Raw genomic sequence first — 17381 nt, 5'->3', positions numbered from 1 at the left:
GCAACATACTAAATTCGTTTCTTTTTGTTGTACAGTTCCTACTTCGCGTCATATCATCGGAGGCCCGCGCCAAGCAAGACGCGCCCAGTTTAGTCATCGCGGCAGCGAGGACTGAAGACGCATGCGCAGACTGACCAGCAGCCGGTGGTGGACATCGCTTCCTAGGCGATCGGCATCAACAGAGCAGCATATAAGAAGACCGCCCACAGCCTAGCGCTTCTGTCGGCACGTCGGCTGGTCTGCGAGCAACATTCCAAATCCGTTTATCTTTTTTGGGCAGGTCAGTAACAAGTATTCCTGATTTATTGATTGTGGGGTTTAACGCGCCGACGCAACGCAGGCGATGAGGCGCGCCCTAGTGGAGGGCTCCGGATTAATTTTTACCACCTGGGGATCTTTAACGTGCGCCGAAATCTCGTACACACGGGCGTTTTTGCTTTTCGCATCCATCAGAAAAGCGTCCTCTGCGGCCGGGAATCGAACCCGCGACCTTGTGCTCAGCAGCGCAACGAACAAGTATTCCTCTGCATAAACCCGTAATCGTTGTTTGATTCAGTGATGTGTCCACAAAGTGTCTTTTTGACTTGTTTCGTGGTTCAGAATTTTCAGTGTCGTTATTGATGCTATGTGGGGATATTGGGTGTAAGCCGAGCAATACTATTTCGTAACTTCTTCATGAACTCCTCGCAGGCCAGAAGAACTTTCAAACAAGGCTCGACGCCATAGAAACAAAACTAAAGCAGATAAAAGCTTCGGCCTCAGTCACTAGAAAGGTAATTGTGACAGTGTCAAGCCTCAAAAGAACTGTCCGCAATTTGGAAAAGAAAGAGGTTGACTTAGACAAATGCATCATACTGCATCATACGAATAATATCTTACTGCAAGGTATACCTCAGGAAAAAACAGAAACTGTGAAGGCCTTAACAAGGACTGTTTTTGAAGGTGTGTTTAAGAAAATGCTGGACCTACAGCTAAGCTCGGTGGAACGAATGCAGAGCCTTGGGCGCATGCAAGAAAATCACCACCGACCGGTTATAATAAAATTGTTTGATAACTGTGAAAAAGGGGAAGCATTGAAATATTGTTTTAAGCTAAAAGTACTGATACAACAGTTTCCGCATTTTTCCCTAGCCACAACAGAAAAAGTAAAGTAAATGCGGGACAGCACTTCTGGAGTTAAATAAATTAAGAGGCCGGAGGATAGGTTACACTGAAATACAAACAACTTAAAATTGATTTCGAGCTGTTCGAATGGCACGACGCCCGAAACGAAAGAATCCCCCTAATGAAGGGCTGGGGTAACCAAATACGAAAGAAATGAAATAAGTTTGAAGCTGAGAAGCCTCCCGTATGCCTGAATATAAATTCTCGTAGCGTCAGGAATACATTGGAAAATTTAGAGAGCACTGTAATGAGACACAGCTCCATGTCCTGATAACCACACTAACCTGGTTAAATTGTGACATAGGCAATGATGTGGTGGGAGCATTGCCATTAGGGTTCAGGAATCAATGCATGTGTCAGGCGAACCGATATGGGCGGAGGCGGGGGGGGGGGCATTGAATGTATTCTTTGAAACTGCATTTACACGAGATAAGTTCGGCTGTAGCCGCAATCTATCGCCCTCCTAACAGCGATAATACATTCTTGAAAACCTTTTATAAACCCTAATGAGTTCTTGTGTTCCAGAAATTGTGACAGAAGGGATGTTTTGTTAGCCGGAGACTAATGTTCCCTCGACTGACTGGTCTGATGGTTTCCCAGAGGCACTAGTCCCTGCGGCGGAACCGATTGTAGACCTTATGCCATTTCATAATTCAACGGAGTTAGTTAAACAGCCCGCACGCATCCAGAAAAACAAGATCTCGGTCATGAAAATTTTTCTTGTTGCTAGAGAATTGAAGTCGATACCTTGACATACAAATAATGAAAGGAATTTTAGATCATCACGTAGTTTTCTTGTCTATCCCTGGAAATCATATCCCCAACACCGAACAAAAACAGGCGATCGGTTCCAGTTTTTCCTCACGGTCAAGACGTGGACATAATTGGCGCTCTAGGTGCATCCTTTCGTACGTTCAGTTCCCTTTACGAGTCAAACGAGTGTCCAGTGGAGTACATGTGTCAGTTTTTTAATTAGTTATTTTTTTGTGCATTGAACGATTTGTTCCGTTCAGAGAAGTTCTCAGCCATCGGGTTATTTCATGAACAACTAGGGAAATATTGCGGATGGGACGAAGGACGAAAAACATAAGAAAACAACATCCGCAATCTCCATCAGCAGCTAATATAAAAAACTTGTGACAATGCGCATACGCCTTCCAGATAGCATTAAAAATAGCTAAACCCTCTTACCTCAACGTAACCATAAAACTCTTTCTTCTTCCGTAGCCTGAAAATGTTTACCGTAATTCACTTCAAAAAAGAAGCAAATGTCTAGCATTCTAGTTATTAGCAAAACTATCACTGATCGATTCAATAATGCAACGTCTTTTAATGAATTCTTCTGTTCATTAGTCACCCAAAATGACACTAATACGTCTTTTGTCAATCAGTACAAGACCATCCCCCAATAAGCAACATCTCGATACCCCAGGCAGCTGTATTTTCTCTTTTGCTTCAAATCGACCTAAAGAAAACTCTCGGAATCGATTATATTTGTAATCACTTTTTGTAATCACTGAATGTTTCTCGCAATACCTGCATCTTATATTGGGAAATCTTCCTCCCAATCCGGGATCCCAGAAAACTCGAAATTCGGTAACGTTACGCCAATACCCAAATGGGATACTTCATATTTGGTTAATATAGACCTATCACCCTCTTGTGTGCATGCGCGAAATTATTGGAACATAGAAAATGAGAACATTGGAAAATATTGGAACACGGGCATAGCCTTGAGAAATACCCCACAGCGCCATTCCAAAGGACCAGCGACGACATGGACGAGGGAGGTGTGGGCGTACCATGCGCTGGCTATCTGATGGCCGCGATGTAAATACTGTGAATACATTGTTCGCCTTCTTCATGGTTTGTGTCATCTGCTGTGTCGCCACATTACAATGTCATTTTTGAGCACTTATAAACGTTTCTAGATAAAAACACACTTATTGACCCCGGGAAACAAGGCTTCCAGAAAGGGCTACCTATAATAACACAACTATTTGAAGCAGTGCATGATTTTGTCAAAGCAATTAATAGGCAGGGTCAACGCGACATTATTTTCTCGGATTTGGAAAGTTTTACGATCGAGTGCCACCCCAAAAGCTACTTTTACAGCTACAACCCACACTAAAGGGCTCCGCACTTCTGAGATGGATATAGTAATATATAAACCTAAGAAGACAAAGTGTAACAATTGATGGTACGTGCTCTCCAGCGATCCGATACCGTTATATCCGGTATTCTTCAAGGTTCGCTGCTTGGACCACTTTTTTTGTGTTAATAATGACATAGCACTGTATATTCGAGTGAAAATTACACTATTCGCAGATGACAGCATCCTCTATGATGAAGTTAACAGCCCCTGCGACGAAGTTCTTCGGAATTCTTCATTATGGGAAATTCAAGCTTGATGCTCAACTCGGCAAATCAGTGTTAACAAGAATGAAATGGTAGTTATGTTGATTACGCGTAAACGGCATCCACTTAACTTTCCGTATGCTATAGATAATCACACTCGTTCCTTTGTAGGAAGGTACTAATATATAGGCGTAATCATTACTTCAGACCTAAGGTGGAATGGACACATTAGGTACATTCCAAAATTATGCCATGCGTAAACTTGGATACCGTCGAAGGTCATTTGAAAAATTATATAAACACGGAACAAAGGTAATAGCTTCCAAAATTTTATTAGGCCCACCCTCGACTATGCGTCAGTTATCTCGGATAAGTAAAAGAAACAATATTGATAAGGTAGAACTTCTTCAAAGGAAAGCCATCAAATTTGTTCATATTTGCTATCGCTGGCGAGAATCTAACTTCGCTTTTGAATAAATCAGAGCCAGGTACATTGCAATAAAGACGTCAACGTGAACAGCTCAAGTTTTTGTACTCCCTTTACCGCGATAAGCTGGTAATTGACAATTACATTTTTATAGACCTGGTGCGCAAGCACTCGAGGTGAGTACACCACGAAAAAAAGATAAAGGATTTCAGCCGTAAGACAGACACCTTAGAAACTTTTTTTCCAGAGAACAACTTGCAAATAAAATAGCCTTTCAGCTAATATCATTGATTGCGGCACATTAGAATCTTTCGCCAAGGCGTTGTCAGATTATGCTTCATTTTTAACCTTCTTCGTCGATCCGTTTTCTTCATTGTGTGACAGCAGTAACCGACATGTCATTGTTGAATTGATTGCAGGGTTTAACGCGCCGACGCAACGCAGGCGATGAGGCGCGCCGTAGTGGAGGGCTCCGGATTCATTTTGATCACCCGGGGATCTTCAATGTGTCCCTAAATATCGTACACACGGGCGTTTTTGCTTTTCGCCCAAATAAAAAAGCGGCCTCCGCGACCAGGAATCGAACCCGCGTCCTCGTACTCAGTAGCACAACGCCTTAGCCACTGAGCCACCGTGGTGGATATCATTGTTAATCAATAATGTTGGCCTGATATGGATATTTTTATGTAATACAGTCTTGTGCTCTCTTATTAATAACAATGCCCTCATTGTACACTTAGCCTTGTTCCTTCTCATTCCATTCACGTCTTAAATATTATTAATTATGCTATCAGTATTCGTCTCGCTCGGGACCACATGGTGTAGGCCCCTCTGGTTGGCGCTCTTAGCCGGCGCCTTGGCACCGGCTATGAAAGACGAGAATAAGGTCGCGGGTTCGATTCCCGGCCGCGGCGGCCGCTTTTCTGATGGAGGCGAAAAGCAAAAACGCCCGTGTGTACGAGATTTCGGCGCACGTTAAAGATCCCCAGGTGGTCAAAATTAATCCGGAGCCCTCCACTACGGCGCGCCTCATCGCCTGCGTTGCGTCGGCGCGTTAAACCCTACAATCAATCAAGACGAGAATAAAGAAACGAGTGGCGCGTGCTTGGTGCGCCAGCACTGCACGGGCAGTTCGATTCCGAAAGCCTGCCACGCTGGTACTTTCTCTTTTGCGCTGCGCTGCGACCCCGCGGTTCCCGACAATGGTTTGTTGTTGTTTTTTTTTGTTAGAACTGCCGATTGTTTTGTTTTGCATGTACTGATAGTACCTGCTGTTCAGTTTGTTGGCGGCGCAATCCCGTATTCTTTTCCGCCTATTGTTCTAATCGCTTTGAGGATGTTGATCCGATGTGCGCCTTTATGATGTGTATTTTTTCGAATTATTTTCTTTGTTCTGACCTCTCCTGACTAAGACCTTTTTAAAAAAGGGTGGCACTACCTCCGAAATTCATACATATTTGTTTTTTCAAGTCAATGACACTGCACGTATGCTTTTTGCGAGGTCGGACAATTTATGTAGAAGCGGTACCGGTGGTTTACCTGCTAAGTCACGAAATGTTTCAGCAATACAATTGACTCAAAGGCTATCCTGAACTTAACTGGGCAAGAAACTTAGTTTTCAAAAAGAGGCATTTCACGGCTATGCTCATTGTAAGCACAGCGTTGTATTCAAGTCTTTGTGATTGAACAAGAAACCTTTTCATATTATGCTTCGCATTAGTCCCCAAAGTTACCATGTTTAATACTCTTGGTAATATTGTTGATCGCAAATTCTAGCAATAAAATGGAATTTGAGCATGATTTTTATAGAAGGGTGTGCCACTAAGCATACCCGTTTTTCGCATTGGCCCAACAAACTATATAATTTGCCATCCAGATTCCTATTATCACGGATTAGTGGTCTTCAAAGTTATTTAGGCGTGTTTTCAAGTACCAGTGCGTGCTGTTTATTAATGAATTACGTATTATTTCAAAGTTACAAATCATGGTTAATGACACACCAAAGTATCCACAAATGGTGCAGAAAGCATCTGAACGCAGGCACACAAATACCACACAGCAGAACAAATCAAAAAGGTAATTTATATCGAGAATGGTGGCACTTTTCAGAGGGACCCTTCTCTGCAAAAAGCAACAAAGTGAATAGAAAAATGAAGGAAATTGGGCTCGGGGTGAGGTGGCAACCACCAACCTCCGGAAATTTAGGTGAGCTTCGAACCTTTCGACCAGCACAGCTACTCGATGATTTAAGCTGACTTTATTTTAAGCTTGCGAATTGGTGGTCCCCCTCAACTTATAAGCGTTCATTGTTGCAACGTACTCAGAACTACCATAAAAATTGGAGCATATAATTATATTTGTCACTTCTAGATGAGCGCCAAAGCACGTTGTTGCTACAGCGTACGTGGAGTGCTAACAAGAATATTTGGCCCAACATCTAGGTCATGGTAACTAAAATTGAAATATAACATGGCAAAGAATAAAGGATGCCTATAGTGAATAGGCGCAAGAGTACCCCTCCAGACACCCCAATGGAGTCTCTGCGTGATCACGTCATTATCCTGCAAAGAATCAACAAGCTGCCTCTCACGCGACATTTCTTTTACAAATTTCAAACTGGCGGGATATAGGGTGGTGGGCTCCGAACAGTTTACGGCAACATCCGATGTGAAACATGGTAGGCACACAACACCAGCATATTCTTTCCTCAATTCAGAACTGATGTTGTTGCATTCACTTCGTCATAGGAATTCTAAAATGCCCTAGAATTTCTATTGTTTTAGTGATGTGTCGGGTGCATAGAGGTATTATACAGAAAATACGTAGATCTATAGGTAGGCTTGAAACCAGAAACAAAATCAGACCGTAATAGTTCTGAACTGCGCGAAGGTTTTGAAGTTCCGGTTTTCGTAACAAAAAATACTGGCATAGCATGTATTACGGATGCCTTTTAAACATAGAAGTAGGAAAGGCAGAATGTTTTTATTGCCACTTCGTTGAAGGATAATAATTTGATGCATCGTGGCTGGCCTCCTCCTTTAGGCGAGCACCTCCGGATCTGCTCAATAAAGGTCGCGCATTTCATGACTCGAAACAAACTTCGACTATTTTCTGACGCGTAGGCTGCCTTACACAGAGTTAAATATGTTGAAGGTCAGCAAGTTCGCCCTATTACGACCAAGAGCACTGTTAGAGCACTGTATTGCAAATTTTATGATTACATTTCTAGAAGACAATAATCTTCTAACTCCGTTTCAACACGGCTTTCGTAAAGACTTCTCGACCACCTCCCAACTCATTTCTACCGTTCATACACTCGCGTCCATTCTCGATAAATCTGGTCAAACGGATATAATATTTATGGACTTCAGCAAAGCATTTGATCGGGTTTATCATTCTGGTCTGATATTGAAACTTAACCGATTATACTTCCGTTCCAACGTAGTTAAATCGATATCGGCCTACTTAAACACGCGCCGTCAGTTCGTCGATGTAGATGGCCACTACTCTGATTTCCTTCCCGTTAATTCTGGGGTCCCGCAAAAAAGTGTCCTAGGCGCATTGCTTTTTTTTAATTTACATTATTGATCTAACAGCCTGTATTGATGAGAGCGCTACTATTAGATTATTTGCCGATGATTGCTTAGTTTACAAGGAAATTAAAAATAAAAATGACCAGGTTGTTTTAAATGGTAGTATAAGGGCTATTTCTGACTGGTGCGATAAGTGGCACATGAAACTTAATCTCGAGAAAAGAGTGTTTATGCGCATTACCAACACAAAATGTCCCGCTAAATTTCAATACCGCATTAATGACGTTGTAATTGCTCAAGCTGAAAGCTTTAAGTACCTGGGCGTAACACTTACTAGTCACCTAACATGGTCCAAACATATCGATACTGTCTGCGCATCTGCTCGTCGCAAACTTGTCTCGTTAGACACAGACCCAAATACTCGCCCCCGCATGTTAAACTGTTCGCTTACAACTCGTTAATTAGGTCTAGACTAGAATATGCATGTATTGTTTGGGACACCTTCTAAAAGAAAGATATTAATAAACTTGAGCAGATTAACAGACTTGCAGTTCGTTTTACGTATAATCGTTCTAAAAGGTCTGATTTTCCTATCGAACTAATGAACGCAAATGGAATTAGCTCCTTAGAATCTCGGAGAAACCTTGCTAGGCTAAAATTTCTTTTTCATCTCTGGCATCAGGACCTAAAGCTCGACTCCTCCACCTACCTTCAGCCTTCAACCACTAGACCCTCACGACATCACCATTCCTGTAGGTTAACTCCAATTTTTGCACGTACAGGGAAGTTTGCACATGCCTTCTTTCCGAGAACCATAATAGATTGGAATGCCCTCCTCAGCCACATATTTCTTTTAAATGATGTACCCCGATCAATTGAAAATTTTCTTAACATGTAAAATTTCAGCTGTCTTGTGTTCTCCCCATTTCAGTTGCTTGTTGTATGGCGTTATAAATGGTCTTCTTTTTTTCTAGTTCTTCATCGTGCATTCCTTGTATGCCAAACCTCGGCTTTACTATACCCTTGCTTTTTTTCCTTGCGCTGCTTTTATTAGTTATTCTTTACTATTTTGCTTGCAATGTTAATGTGTATCAGAATATTGTATCTGTACCCCACTCCTGCTTGGGCCTCAAAAAGGCCTGCAGTATTTTGTAAATAAATAAAATATATCGTGACGCCGCTGAACTTGTTGTCAGCCATTAAGTTAAACGCAGTAAAAGCACCGAGGAAATACCTTAATGATCCTTATTTCCGGCCAGCCAACTCGAATCAGCAGGTTTAGGTTATTCAAAAGCAGTGTTTAAAATACAAACGTGCTCGAAAACTAAACCGTTTGGTTGAAACAACCGCAATTTTGTACTTCGTAAAATATTGCCCTTTGCGTACATTTGAACAATCACCATGGCGCCCCACCCTTACGTGTAGAGAGAATGCAGTATACGTGTATGACGCACTGTGAATGGTTGGTGCCAAATGGTCTTGAGCCAACTTCAAAGTTCTATTCAGTGTGGCCTTAATCATGATACTTGTTCCTCTGTTCCGGCATTGCTTAATTCTTTCCATAGTTACGAAGCAACCTGCTTTGCATATGCCACAGTTTGTGCTTCTCAGATTCTCATGAAAGGAGTGCCAACAAAAATAGTACACAAAAAAGCCTGTCTTCCTTCCCCTAAACCGAGCTGTTTTAGAGATCCAGAAAATAGTTTTATATAAGTGATCAGCAACGATAATTTGGCCACTTCTTTTTCTTACCGAAATCTTTGTATTAGTACAAGGAGCGCCGTCACTTAATGTGACGTCAGATTTCGAAGCAATCATATGGCGTAGGTGACTGAACAAAATTACAGCGTTTTCATTCTTATGATTTGATTGAGTGTGGGGTTTAACGCGCCGACGCAACGCAGGCGATGAGGCACGCCGTAGTGGAGGGCTCCGGATTAATTATGACTATCTGGGTATCTTTACGTGCGCCGAAATCTCGTACACACGGGCGTTTTTACTTTTCGCCTCCATAAGAAAAGCGGCCGTCACGGCCGAGAATCGTACCCGCAAGCTTTCATTCTTTTGAAACACCTGTGCACAAAACCAGGGCTCATTTACGTTCGTGTCACGCTCTTTCTTGCTTTCAACCTCAGGCAAGATATCGGTTTCGAAATTTCGAAGCCTAAACTTTCTTTGTCCTCTGAATCAGAAACCTCTAGTAATGCATGTTGAATTTTTTTTCTGCAAGAGATATTTTTTTGCTGAGAAAAGAAAAGCGACCTTTTGTATGCTATAATTTGTGTCCAAAACATCCATCAATTTGGTATTATTCTTTTGGTATTTGGACCCATCCAACAAACGGTTCACCACTACCAGGCAAAGTAGATGCCAGAGTCAAGTGTTCGTGTACCTGAACAAAGAATTAGAGTAGTAGCAGCAGAAAGCAATTGTCAATTGTTGTATTATTCACAACTATGGACAATGCCCTGCATATGGAGTTTCGCCTTTATTGCTCTCCATCTTCATTGTTGACTTCACTGTGCGAAGCGGCTTCGGATTGGGTGATACATAAGTTATTGTCACCTGCTTGCCATAAAGACGTTATTTTTATACACATTGAAACTAAAATTTGTGAGTAAGTATTTTATCTCCCAGAAAAGGTCAACAGACTAAATGTTGTCTAGGCTAGGACAATAGGCGCTCGTGTTCTTTTTTATCTCATTCGCTTGTCTCGGTTTAGACTAATATCAACGAGTTTACTTCGGCTTTCTTAGAACGGACTTAGAATAAACAAAGAGGTCAGAAATTGTACACGCAAAAACAGCAACTCTTTCAAGGAGTTTAACCTCAAGAGGATTGACATCCAGGTGCAAGAAGGAAGCAGGAATTTCAAACCTAAGTTTTGTGGCAACGCACCCCGCTCTGAGCGTTCGATTTATAAAAGGCCCCGCGGAAAGCAGTTTACCGCGCAACAGTGAACCTTTTTTCCTCAGAGCACCTCAAAACAATGTCGAAGTTGCGTGGCACCATACTGGCATGGGTGTTCCTTGTGTGGGAAGCTTATTGCCAAGCTAGGTGCCCCCTGAAAACCAAGCGGTCTGGGTACAAGGTAGGCTGCATTGCTTACACTGAGACGATTGGCCATTTTGTAAATAGTCGGTAGTTGCTCTAGCGCCAGCAAAAGGTTAGAACGTCGAGGAAACGTTGCTAGCTGAGATTGTGCACTATTAATAATTTATGTCGCAGCAATTATTCCTGGGAGGGCCTGACTTGTTTAAGAAAGTTGGACATTGTTTAAGAAAGACTACTTTAAAAGAGATGAGCACATAGTCTCACACACAAGCGGTTAGAAACCTGATGCCGCGGTCAATTAGAGTTAGATCCCGGGCGGGTGTTTTTGCGAGTGTCATTTCCGGTCATTATGTCGAAAGCCACTTTTTGTGGATGGTATATAGACGGCAGCTATAATAGTCACGGGTGCTTCGATTTTAGTTATAAGCCTGGCGTTCAAAACTGGTCTTGAACCATAAGTTGCTTCCTGTGATTAGTTATGTTTACCTGTAAGTTAGGTTTCCTGTAGTCAAAGGCGAGCGTACAACTCCGATTGGAATCTGTTCAGCAACAGTTCACTTTTAAAGAGAGTTTCGCATGGATTCTACTTTTTTTCACTCACGCCGCTTCTCAAGGTATAGTAGACGAACATTTTAGGGGAATACTGTGTGACGTTAGACTGCAGAATAGGTAGAAAATACGCAGCGAATCTCTGTCTTTTTACGTCGAAGAAGGACGCAATCACTCCCACTGCGTGTTTTCGGTCATCAAAAATGCCATGCTACCTACAATGATGGCTGTGTTTTCTTAATTAGGCCCGAAAACTTTCGCCGGGGAGTTGCGAAATCTTAGTTGAGGCGGAAACTACGAATGCATTTAAGAAAAATGGGATGATACTTCGGGCGGTAGATGAAGTAATTCATGGGTGAAGCCATGTTTGAACTCTGAACACTTCCATTTACTCGTTTTTCTACAACGTGGAATCAAAGTCCCGCGTTGTGATGAACGCGTTGTCGTTACCCTTCGGGCCCTGACTCTGACGCCAGACGCAACTACCGACAATGCACATTACTCTTGTAAGTGCAAGTGCGTCTTAAATGCCCCGCTGCCTTTTCACAAGGAACAGCTTCAAATGACCTCGGGGGCAATGAGGCAGTCCACGATGTCAATCGCGGACTTACCAGCCGAGCGGCCGCCAGCCTCATTCCCTACCACGGGACCAAATCTGCCAGGTACATACTGATAACTTACGACGACATTGCCGATTGTACGACGACCGCCTCGCCCACGGCAACTATCTTTGTGCGCATTCTCAACTCACGCACGCGCAGGAACGCCTATTGAGTCTCTTATAGCCTAGCAGACTCCCTTGCCGAGCGGTACTCCACCGTATCCAGCTCTTCTTTTACCCCTGTCTCTGTTGCCCTTCGTGGGGCACACGCTTCACTTTATCCCACTCCATGTAAAGGTGCCATAATGACTCGCTCGCTTTAATTTCCTCTGGATGCCGCTCGGAGCTCTTACCTGGGGCACAACTATCACTGGTTGACCAGCCTACGCTAGTCACCGCAAGGCTGGAGCATGCGGCCATCCCGACCCGCTAATCCTACAGCAGCGACTAAAGTCTTGTCTGTCTCACCGGTTGTGAGATGAGTCCGCACCTTGGCGATGGATAATGCGGCCGCCGCGTGGCGGAAGGAGTTCAGCTGGTTTCATAAGCCGGTGCGCTGCTGCATGTTGTATTTGCATAAACTACCCATATCGTCCAGATGTCGCTTTGGCCTGGTATCGGTGCGCGATGAAAAATAATCAATGTCCTCCAAATCTGTTAAGAAGGATGACTAGTCAAACACGTTGAAAATTTTCTAATGGTCATAATTTTTATCCAAATAAATCAATAAACATTGGAGGGGCTCGTCTTTTAGTGCGGTGGACCAACAAAGGCCGGTCCGCTTCCCTTCCGCGTCATAGGCCTCTTACTGTCTGTGTAAGGCGTCCTCCCAAACCCCAGACAAAGGACTTCAGCCCCCAGGTCTCATTGGGCCATGAGATCTCCACGTTTACATCTCCAACCAAGCACCTCGAATGTCATCGGTGAGGGCATGAAGCCTAGCTCCGCGTGCCTCCAAACTCGTCCCCATCATCCGTGAACGCACAAACGGCAGCAGGTGATGTGCGTGCCCTCAGACGCGAAAGCAAATGGCAAACATGTTGCTCGAAAGCCCTTCCTGCTGAAAAAGAATTACAACATTACATCGGTGTTCCAAGCGGGTAAGCTGATTTTCACCCGGGATGTGTTGTTGATTAACGACTTTATTCCACTTGAGTTTCACATGAAGGCTGCTGTGAAATATAGAAAACGGTAGAACATTAAGGGGGTTTGGAGATTTTCGACTAGCTGGAAATTCTTGCGGCAACGGCGGCGGCTGCAAATTATCCCGCAGCGTGTCGCTGTTGTTTTCTCGCCCATTTATGCTTCTATGCAACGCTCCTTCGTTTGCTACACTTCTTCCTCCAAGCTAACGAAACCCTCCGCCCCAATGCCAGTAAAGGTAGAACTGCTGATAACGGTGATAGCGTCGTTATCAGCCAATTGTGGAACCTTTAAAATAGACATTGGTGGTGGCGCCTGGTATAAAACTTGTGAAACGGACGCCTGCTGTGGCCGGGAAACAACAAAATAAATAAAAGGGCCAAATTAAAGCCCTCACCGGAATGGAACGTGGTGGGGTAAGCAATATACAGCTTGGCTGAAAATCGAGAAATAAGATTATGAACGCGAAAGTTATATGTATTGTGGTATATGACAAGGCAACCGGTTCACTAAACGAACGGGGTGGTAGGGAGCAGCAAAAAGGTGCCTGTAAGGTAGATTCGTGTGAGTAATGTTTATACTCCCAAAAGGGTGCTAAATGCTGTACGTCTGGCATGATCTTCATTGTAAGCGGTGCGCTTATTCCCACTGTCACCAGGAAAAAATGCATTCGTAAGTGATTCCGGATTGTTTGCAATACGCATTGGTGAAATATTGGGTGAGGGGAATCTCGCTGGTGAAACCTTTCCTCGAGGCAAACACGTTGCTGCGCAAGCTTCTGCCTAATTAGCCGACTCTCCAATAAAGCAGCGCTTTTGAAGGCGTAGTCGCGAAGTCCATTCTGAACACAGTTCTCATGCTCCCCAGCCGTCCGAGCTTTGGGTTTATAGATGGTATCTGCAATGTTTCGAGCATCCAAAAATTTACAATTACATTACACGTAGTTTATAAGTTTCACTAGTTGTGAAGAAGTTACAAACGCCCTGAGCTACACTTGTATGCAAGAGGCGCACTTTGTCTTCAACTGACATCGAGGATGAAGGAGCACGCACAATTTTATGACTGCCCTAATGTGCAATGGTGCAAACTTTGCTGGAGAGTTAAGCTCTCTGTGCAGGATCCTTCACTGCGTTCTTCCTACGGGAAACTCTCACCAATCCCTAAATTATATTTCGAAATCATGCCCGTAGCTAAGTGTCACCTCATGGCTCTCAAACCACAGTTGTGCGGCAGCTGCCAAGACCGCGTTCGCAATAGGCAAGGTGCGTCCAATCGGTTGTACATGCAGACTCGCCGGTGGCGCTTGAGCCAATCATCTAAAACTTCTTCGGTTGCTCCAATGAATGTACACTGGGCTCTCTGATGAGACTATGCACTTACTTTTCTGGATGAGTTCGCAACCTTGAGCTCCGGAGATGGCATGCTGTCTACCCCGGAGTTAAAACGGAAAGGTGCCTCCTGCGTCGCAAGTGATGTGGTTTCGGCTCCTCCAGGCCGATGTTGGCTAGCAGCTCCACCAAATGCAACGGTCGTGATAAATGGACGTACGCTTTAGTAACAAGGCATGCGGAGTGCCAGTCGCGCAGCGGTAAATGGACGCCTTTCAATACCGAGTTAATAACACCTTCCTCTGCTGTATCTTTTGCGTGCCAGGTTACATATCTGCCCCCGCCATCCGTCCGCTCACACAGTCCCATTGCTTACACAAGTGAGTTGCTGCTAGTCAACGTAGCCGTATGACACGACGTGTCGGTACGCTGTTCTACAACACGGTAACAATACACACGGTGTCTCAGCTATGATGCATGATAATTTAAAAAAAAATACCAACGGCGTTATTCAAAGAAGACCTAGTGCATAATGTTTACAGTACAGTGGAGTAGCGGCCAGTAATCTTTTCGTTTATGAGATTGTAATTTGTTGTAATTAATTATCTGACTCGAGAAGCACTGTCCTCATCAATAAAACCTTAATGAGGCACTTGTAGGTATCCATGAGAGGCATTTAACTGCACCATCCTAACTACGTATTCATTGCGTACTCATTTAATCTCTCTGATAAAGGACGCCCGCGAAATATGCAAAATACCCCGTGACGACGCACCAACCCCCTCCATAACTCAGCGACCAGGAATAACCTGATTGAAAGCAACTGCTTTGCCACGCCCGAAAAGACAGCGCATCACGTCGATAATAGCATGCATGGCAGGAGCCGCAACAACAAGGTTCGCGCGGTACGTGTGGTAGATAAGGCACGAACTCGGTCGGGATGTCGTCTCTCTTTCTTTTCTTTATTGCATTGTGTCTAACTGAGAAGCAGCCTATTCGAGGACACTGCTATATGATGCCGGCGGCGGGAGCGCCGTTATATGAGGTTATCTTTTGTGCTTTATAAATATATATATATATATATATATATATATATATATATATATATATATATATATATATATATATATATATATATATATATATATATATATATATATATATGAACTGTACCGGTATTTTTGCCGGAACTGAACCCGAACTGTTATTTATTGAGCACGCTGAACCCAAACCGGAACTGAACCGAAAAAAGAAATAACAGGTAATTGTCCAGAATGTCGCCGATGGACTTGTCGGAGAAGCACCCATGGCGCTGTTCACATAGGTGGAGCCGCCTTGCGTCATACTGAAGGTCGAACGTTGGACACGCCGACCTGAGCGGAGCTCCAGGGGCAAGCCGGGGGTCGAGGTACACGGCATCCAAGGAGCTTACCTCCACCACTTGTAAGGCACGTACTAGGAGTCTTGGAGGGCGTCCTCATTAGGCGAGCCTTGTCCTGCGTGGCAGGGAGCGAGCCCCAGATAACAACCACCAAGACGGGCGTTGATGATGATAGTGAACTAATGACGATGATGAAGCGTGATTGCGTGTAGAAGACCAAACCTGCGATGTACGAGTCCACTGGCGCATACTCTTCTGCTAGTAATTGACACATAGCGTTTGTCTAAAACTACCGGGGGATTGTCCGAATGCATGTTCTTCTGGCGTCGTGGCCCTAGCCAGCGCTGACAGAATATAAATATGTGTAACATAAATATATATATATATATATATAAATATATATATATATGTATATGTATATGTATATATATATATATATATATATATATATATATATATATATATATATATATATATATATATATATATATATATATATATATATATATATATATATATATATATATATATATATATATAGTCGTGAAGTGGAGTCCTTAGTTGCTGCAGGAATACGCACAAAGTAGAAGTACGCTCTTCGGAGACTTTATTTCCAACGTTTCGACCTGAGACAGGTCTTCCTCAGGAATGAAAGCTTTGGGTAAAATCGTACGGACTCAGAGTGGGGGCGGCGCCCCGAAACACAGGCCACATGGGAAACAAACACACAAACGACCACAAACAGCATACAGAGCTTATTCTACCAAAAGCAGGCAAAAAAAAGCCTTAAAAAAAAGGCGAAAGGAAGAGGGAGGAACAAGGTGGCAAGGAGGAGGCAAGAAAGAGGCAAGGAGGAACACACTGCATGAACGCGGGTTGTGGGGATAACAGAAAATGCGACGAGTTCACGGGTGGCGAAAGGCCCAAAAAAATCCGGTGTCTCCGGGAGGGAAAAACTACAAAGCACACGCCGCCACGCGAGCAGTGAGTTTACATGCGCGTCACCGGTAACAAGGATTAACTACTGACCGTCTTCAGCGGCATGGTCAAGAATGCAAGCGGGGCCAATTACTGCATCTGAAGCGCAGGCAGCCTCCACGACTTTGGGGGGTCCCACAAAAGCCAATGGGGGAGCCCATTTGAGGCATCCCCTTCTCCGCCTAAGCCTCCATTTGTACACGGCGTCGCGTCGTGTCGCGCCAGGTCAATGTACGGCCTGTTAACTGTTAGTACTCGGCTGTTGCCGGCACGCGTGGAGCCCTGGGCCCAATCCACGAAAATATGTCGGAGCGCGGCAATTAAAAAAAAAACATGAAAACAAGAAGAGAGAGGCGACCGTCGGTATGTGCCGTGCCTCTGGGGCAACCAAAGAAAAAGAAAAAAAAGAAAAATAGGGAAACAATGAAAAAGAGAAACAAAGCAAAACATGAATGGAAAGACAGGAAGGACGCGTGCACTCCGTGAACACCAGCATTGGGGATCACAATGTGATTACAAAACACCCGAGGCATAAGCCACAACAGGCACCAAAATAAAATACTTCTTACACGCTCGGTTGGAACTAAAAGCTTCAACATTCCGTTTCACATTTCTCAAGGATAAAATGGGCATGACATATGGTGACATAAACAGGCAATGGGTACCATCTGGTTATTAATGAGGCATGTTATGCTTGCTGAGCGTTGAGACAAGGAAAATATAAAAATAAAAATAGAAATATAGCGGGGACGGGAAGGGAAGTGTTGGTAGGGGGTCGGGAGCGGACGAGATAATTGTAGTGACTGCGGAACATAATGGTAGGTTGTTGGTGTTACAATGTACAACCTCACACCTGGAGCAACAG

The 17381-nt window shown here is 43.8% G+C and overlaps 1 protein-coding gene across 1 annotated transcript in view; it reads left to right on the top strand.

Moving 5' to 3' along the window:
• The first annotated feature begins 10353 nt into the window (after positions 1–10353).
• LOC144169158 (uncharacterized) overlaps positions 10354–17381 on the top strand; it is a 32672-nt gene continuing 25644 nt past the window's right edge. The window contains exon 1 of the mRNA XM_077698189.1: positions 10354–10573. Within this exon, the coding sequence (XP_077554315.1) occupies positions 10472–10573 (102 nt within the window). The 5' untranslated portion in view covers positions 10354–10471. The remainder of the gene's footprint in view (positions 10574–17381) is intronic.

The sequence above is a fragment of the Haemaphysalis longicornis genome, unplaced genomic scaffold (genome assembly GCF_048455015.1).
Source record: "Haemaphysalis longicornis isolate Haplotype H1 unplaced genomic scaffold, Haemaphysalis longicornis Haplotype H1 scaffold_2, whole genome shotgun sequence".
Lineage (NCBI taxonomy): Eukaryota > Metazoa > Arthropoda > Arachnida > Ixodida > Ixodidae > Haemaphysalis > Haemaphysalis longicornis.
The sequence above is the reverse complement of the archived record's forward strand: the minus strand, read 5'-3'. Positions and strand labels throughout refer to the sequence as shown.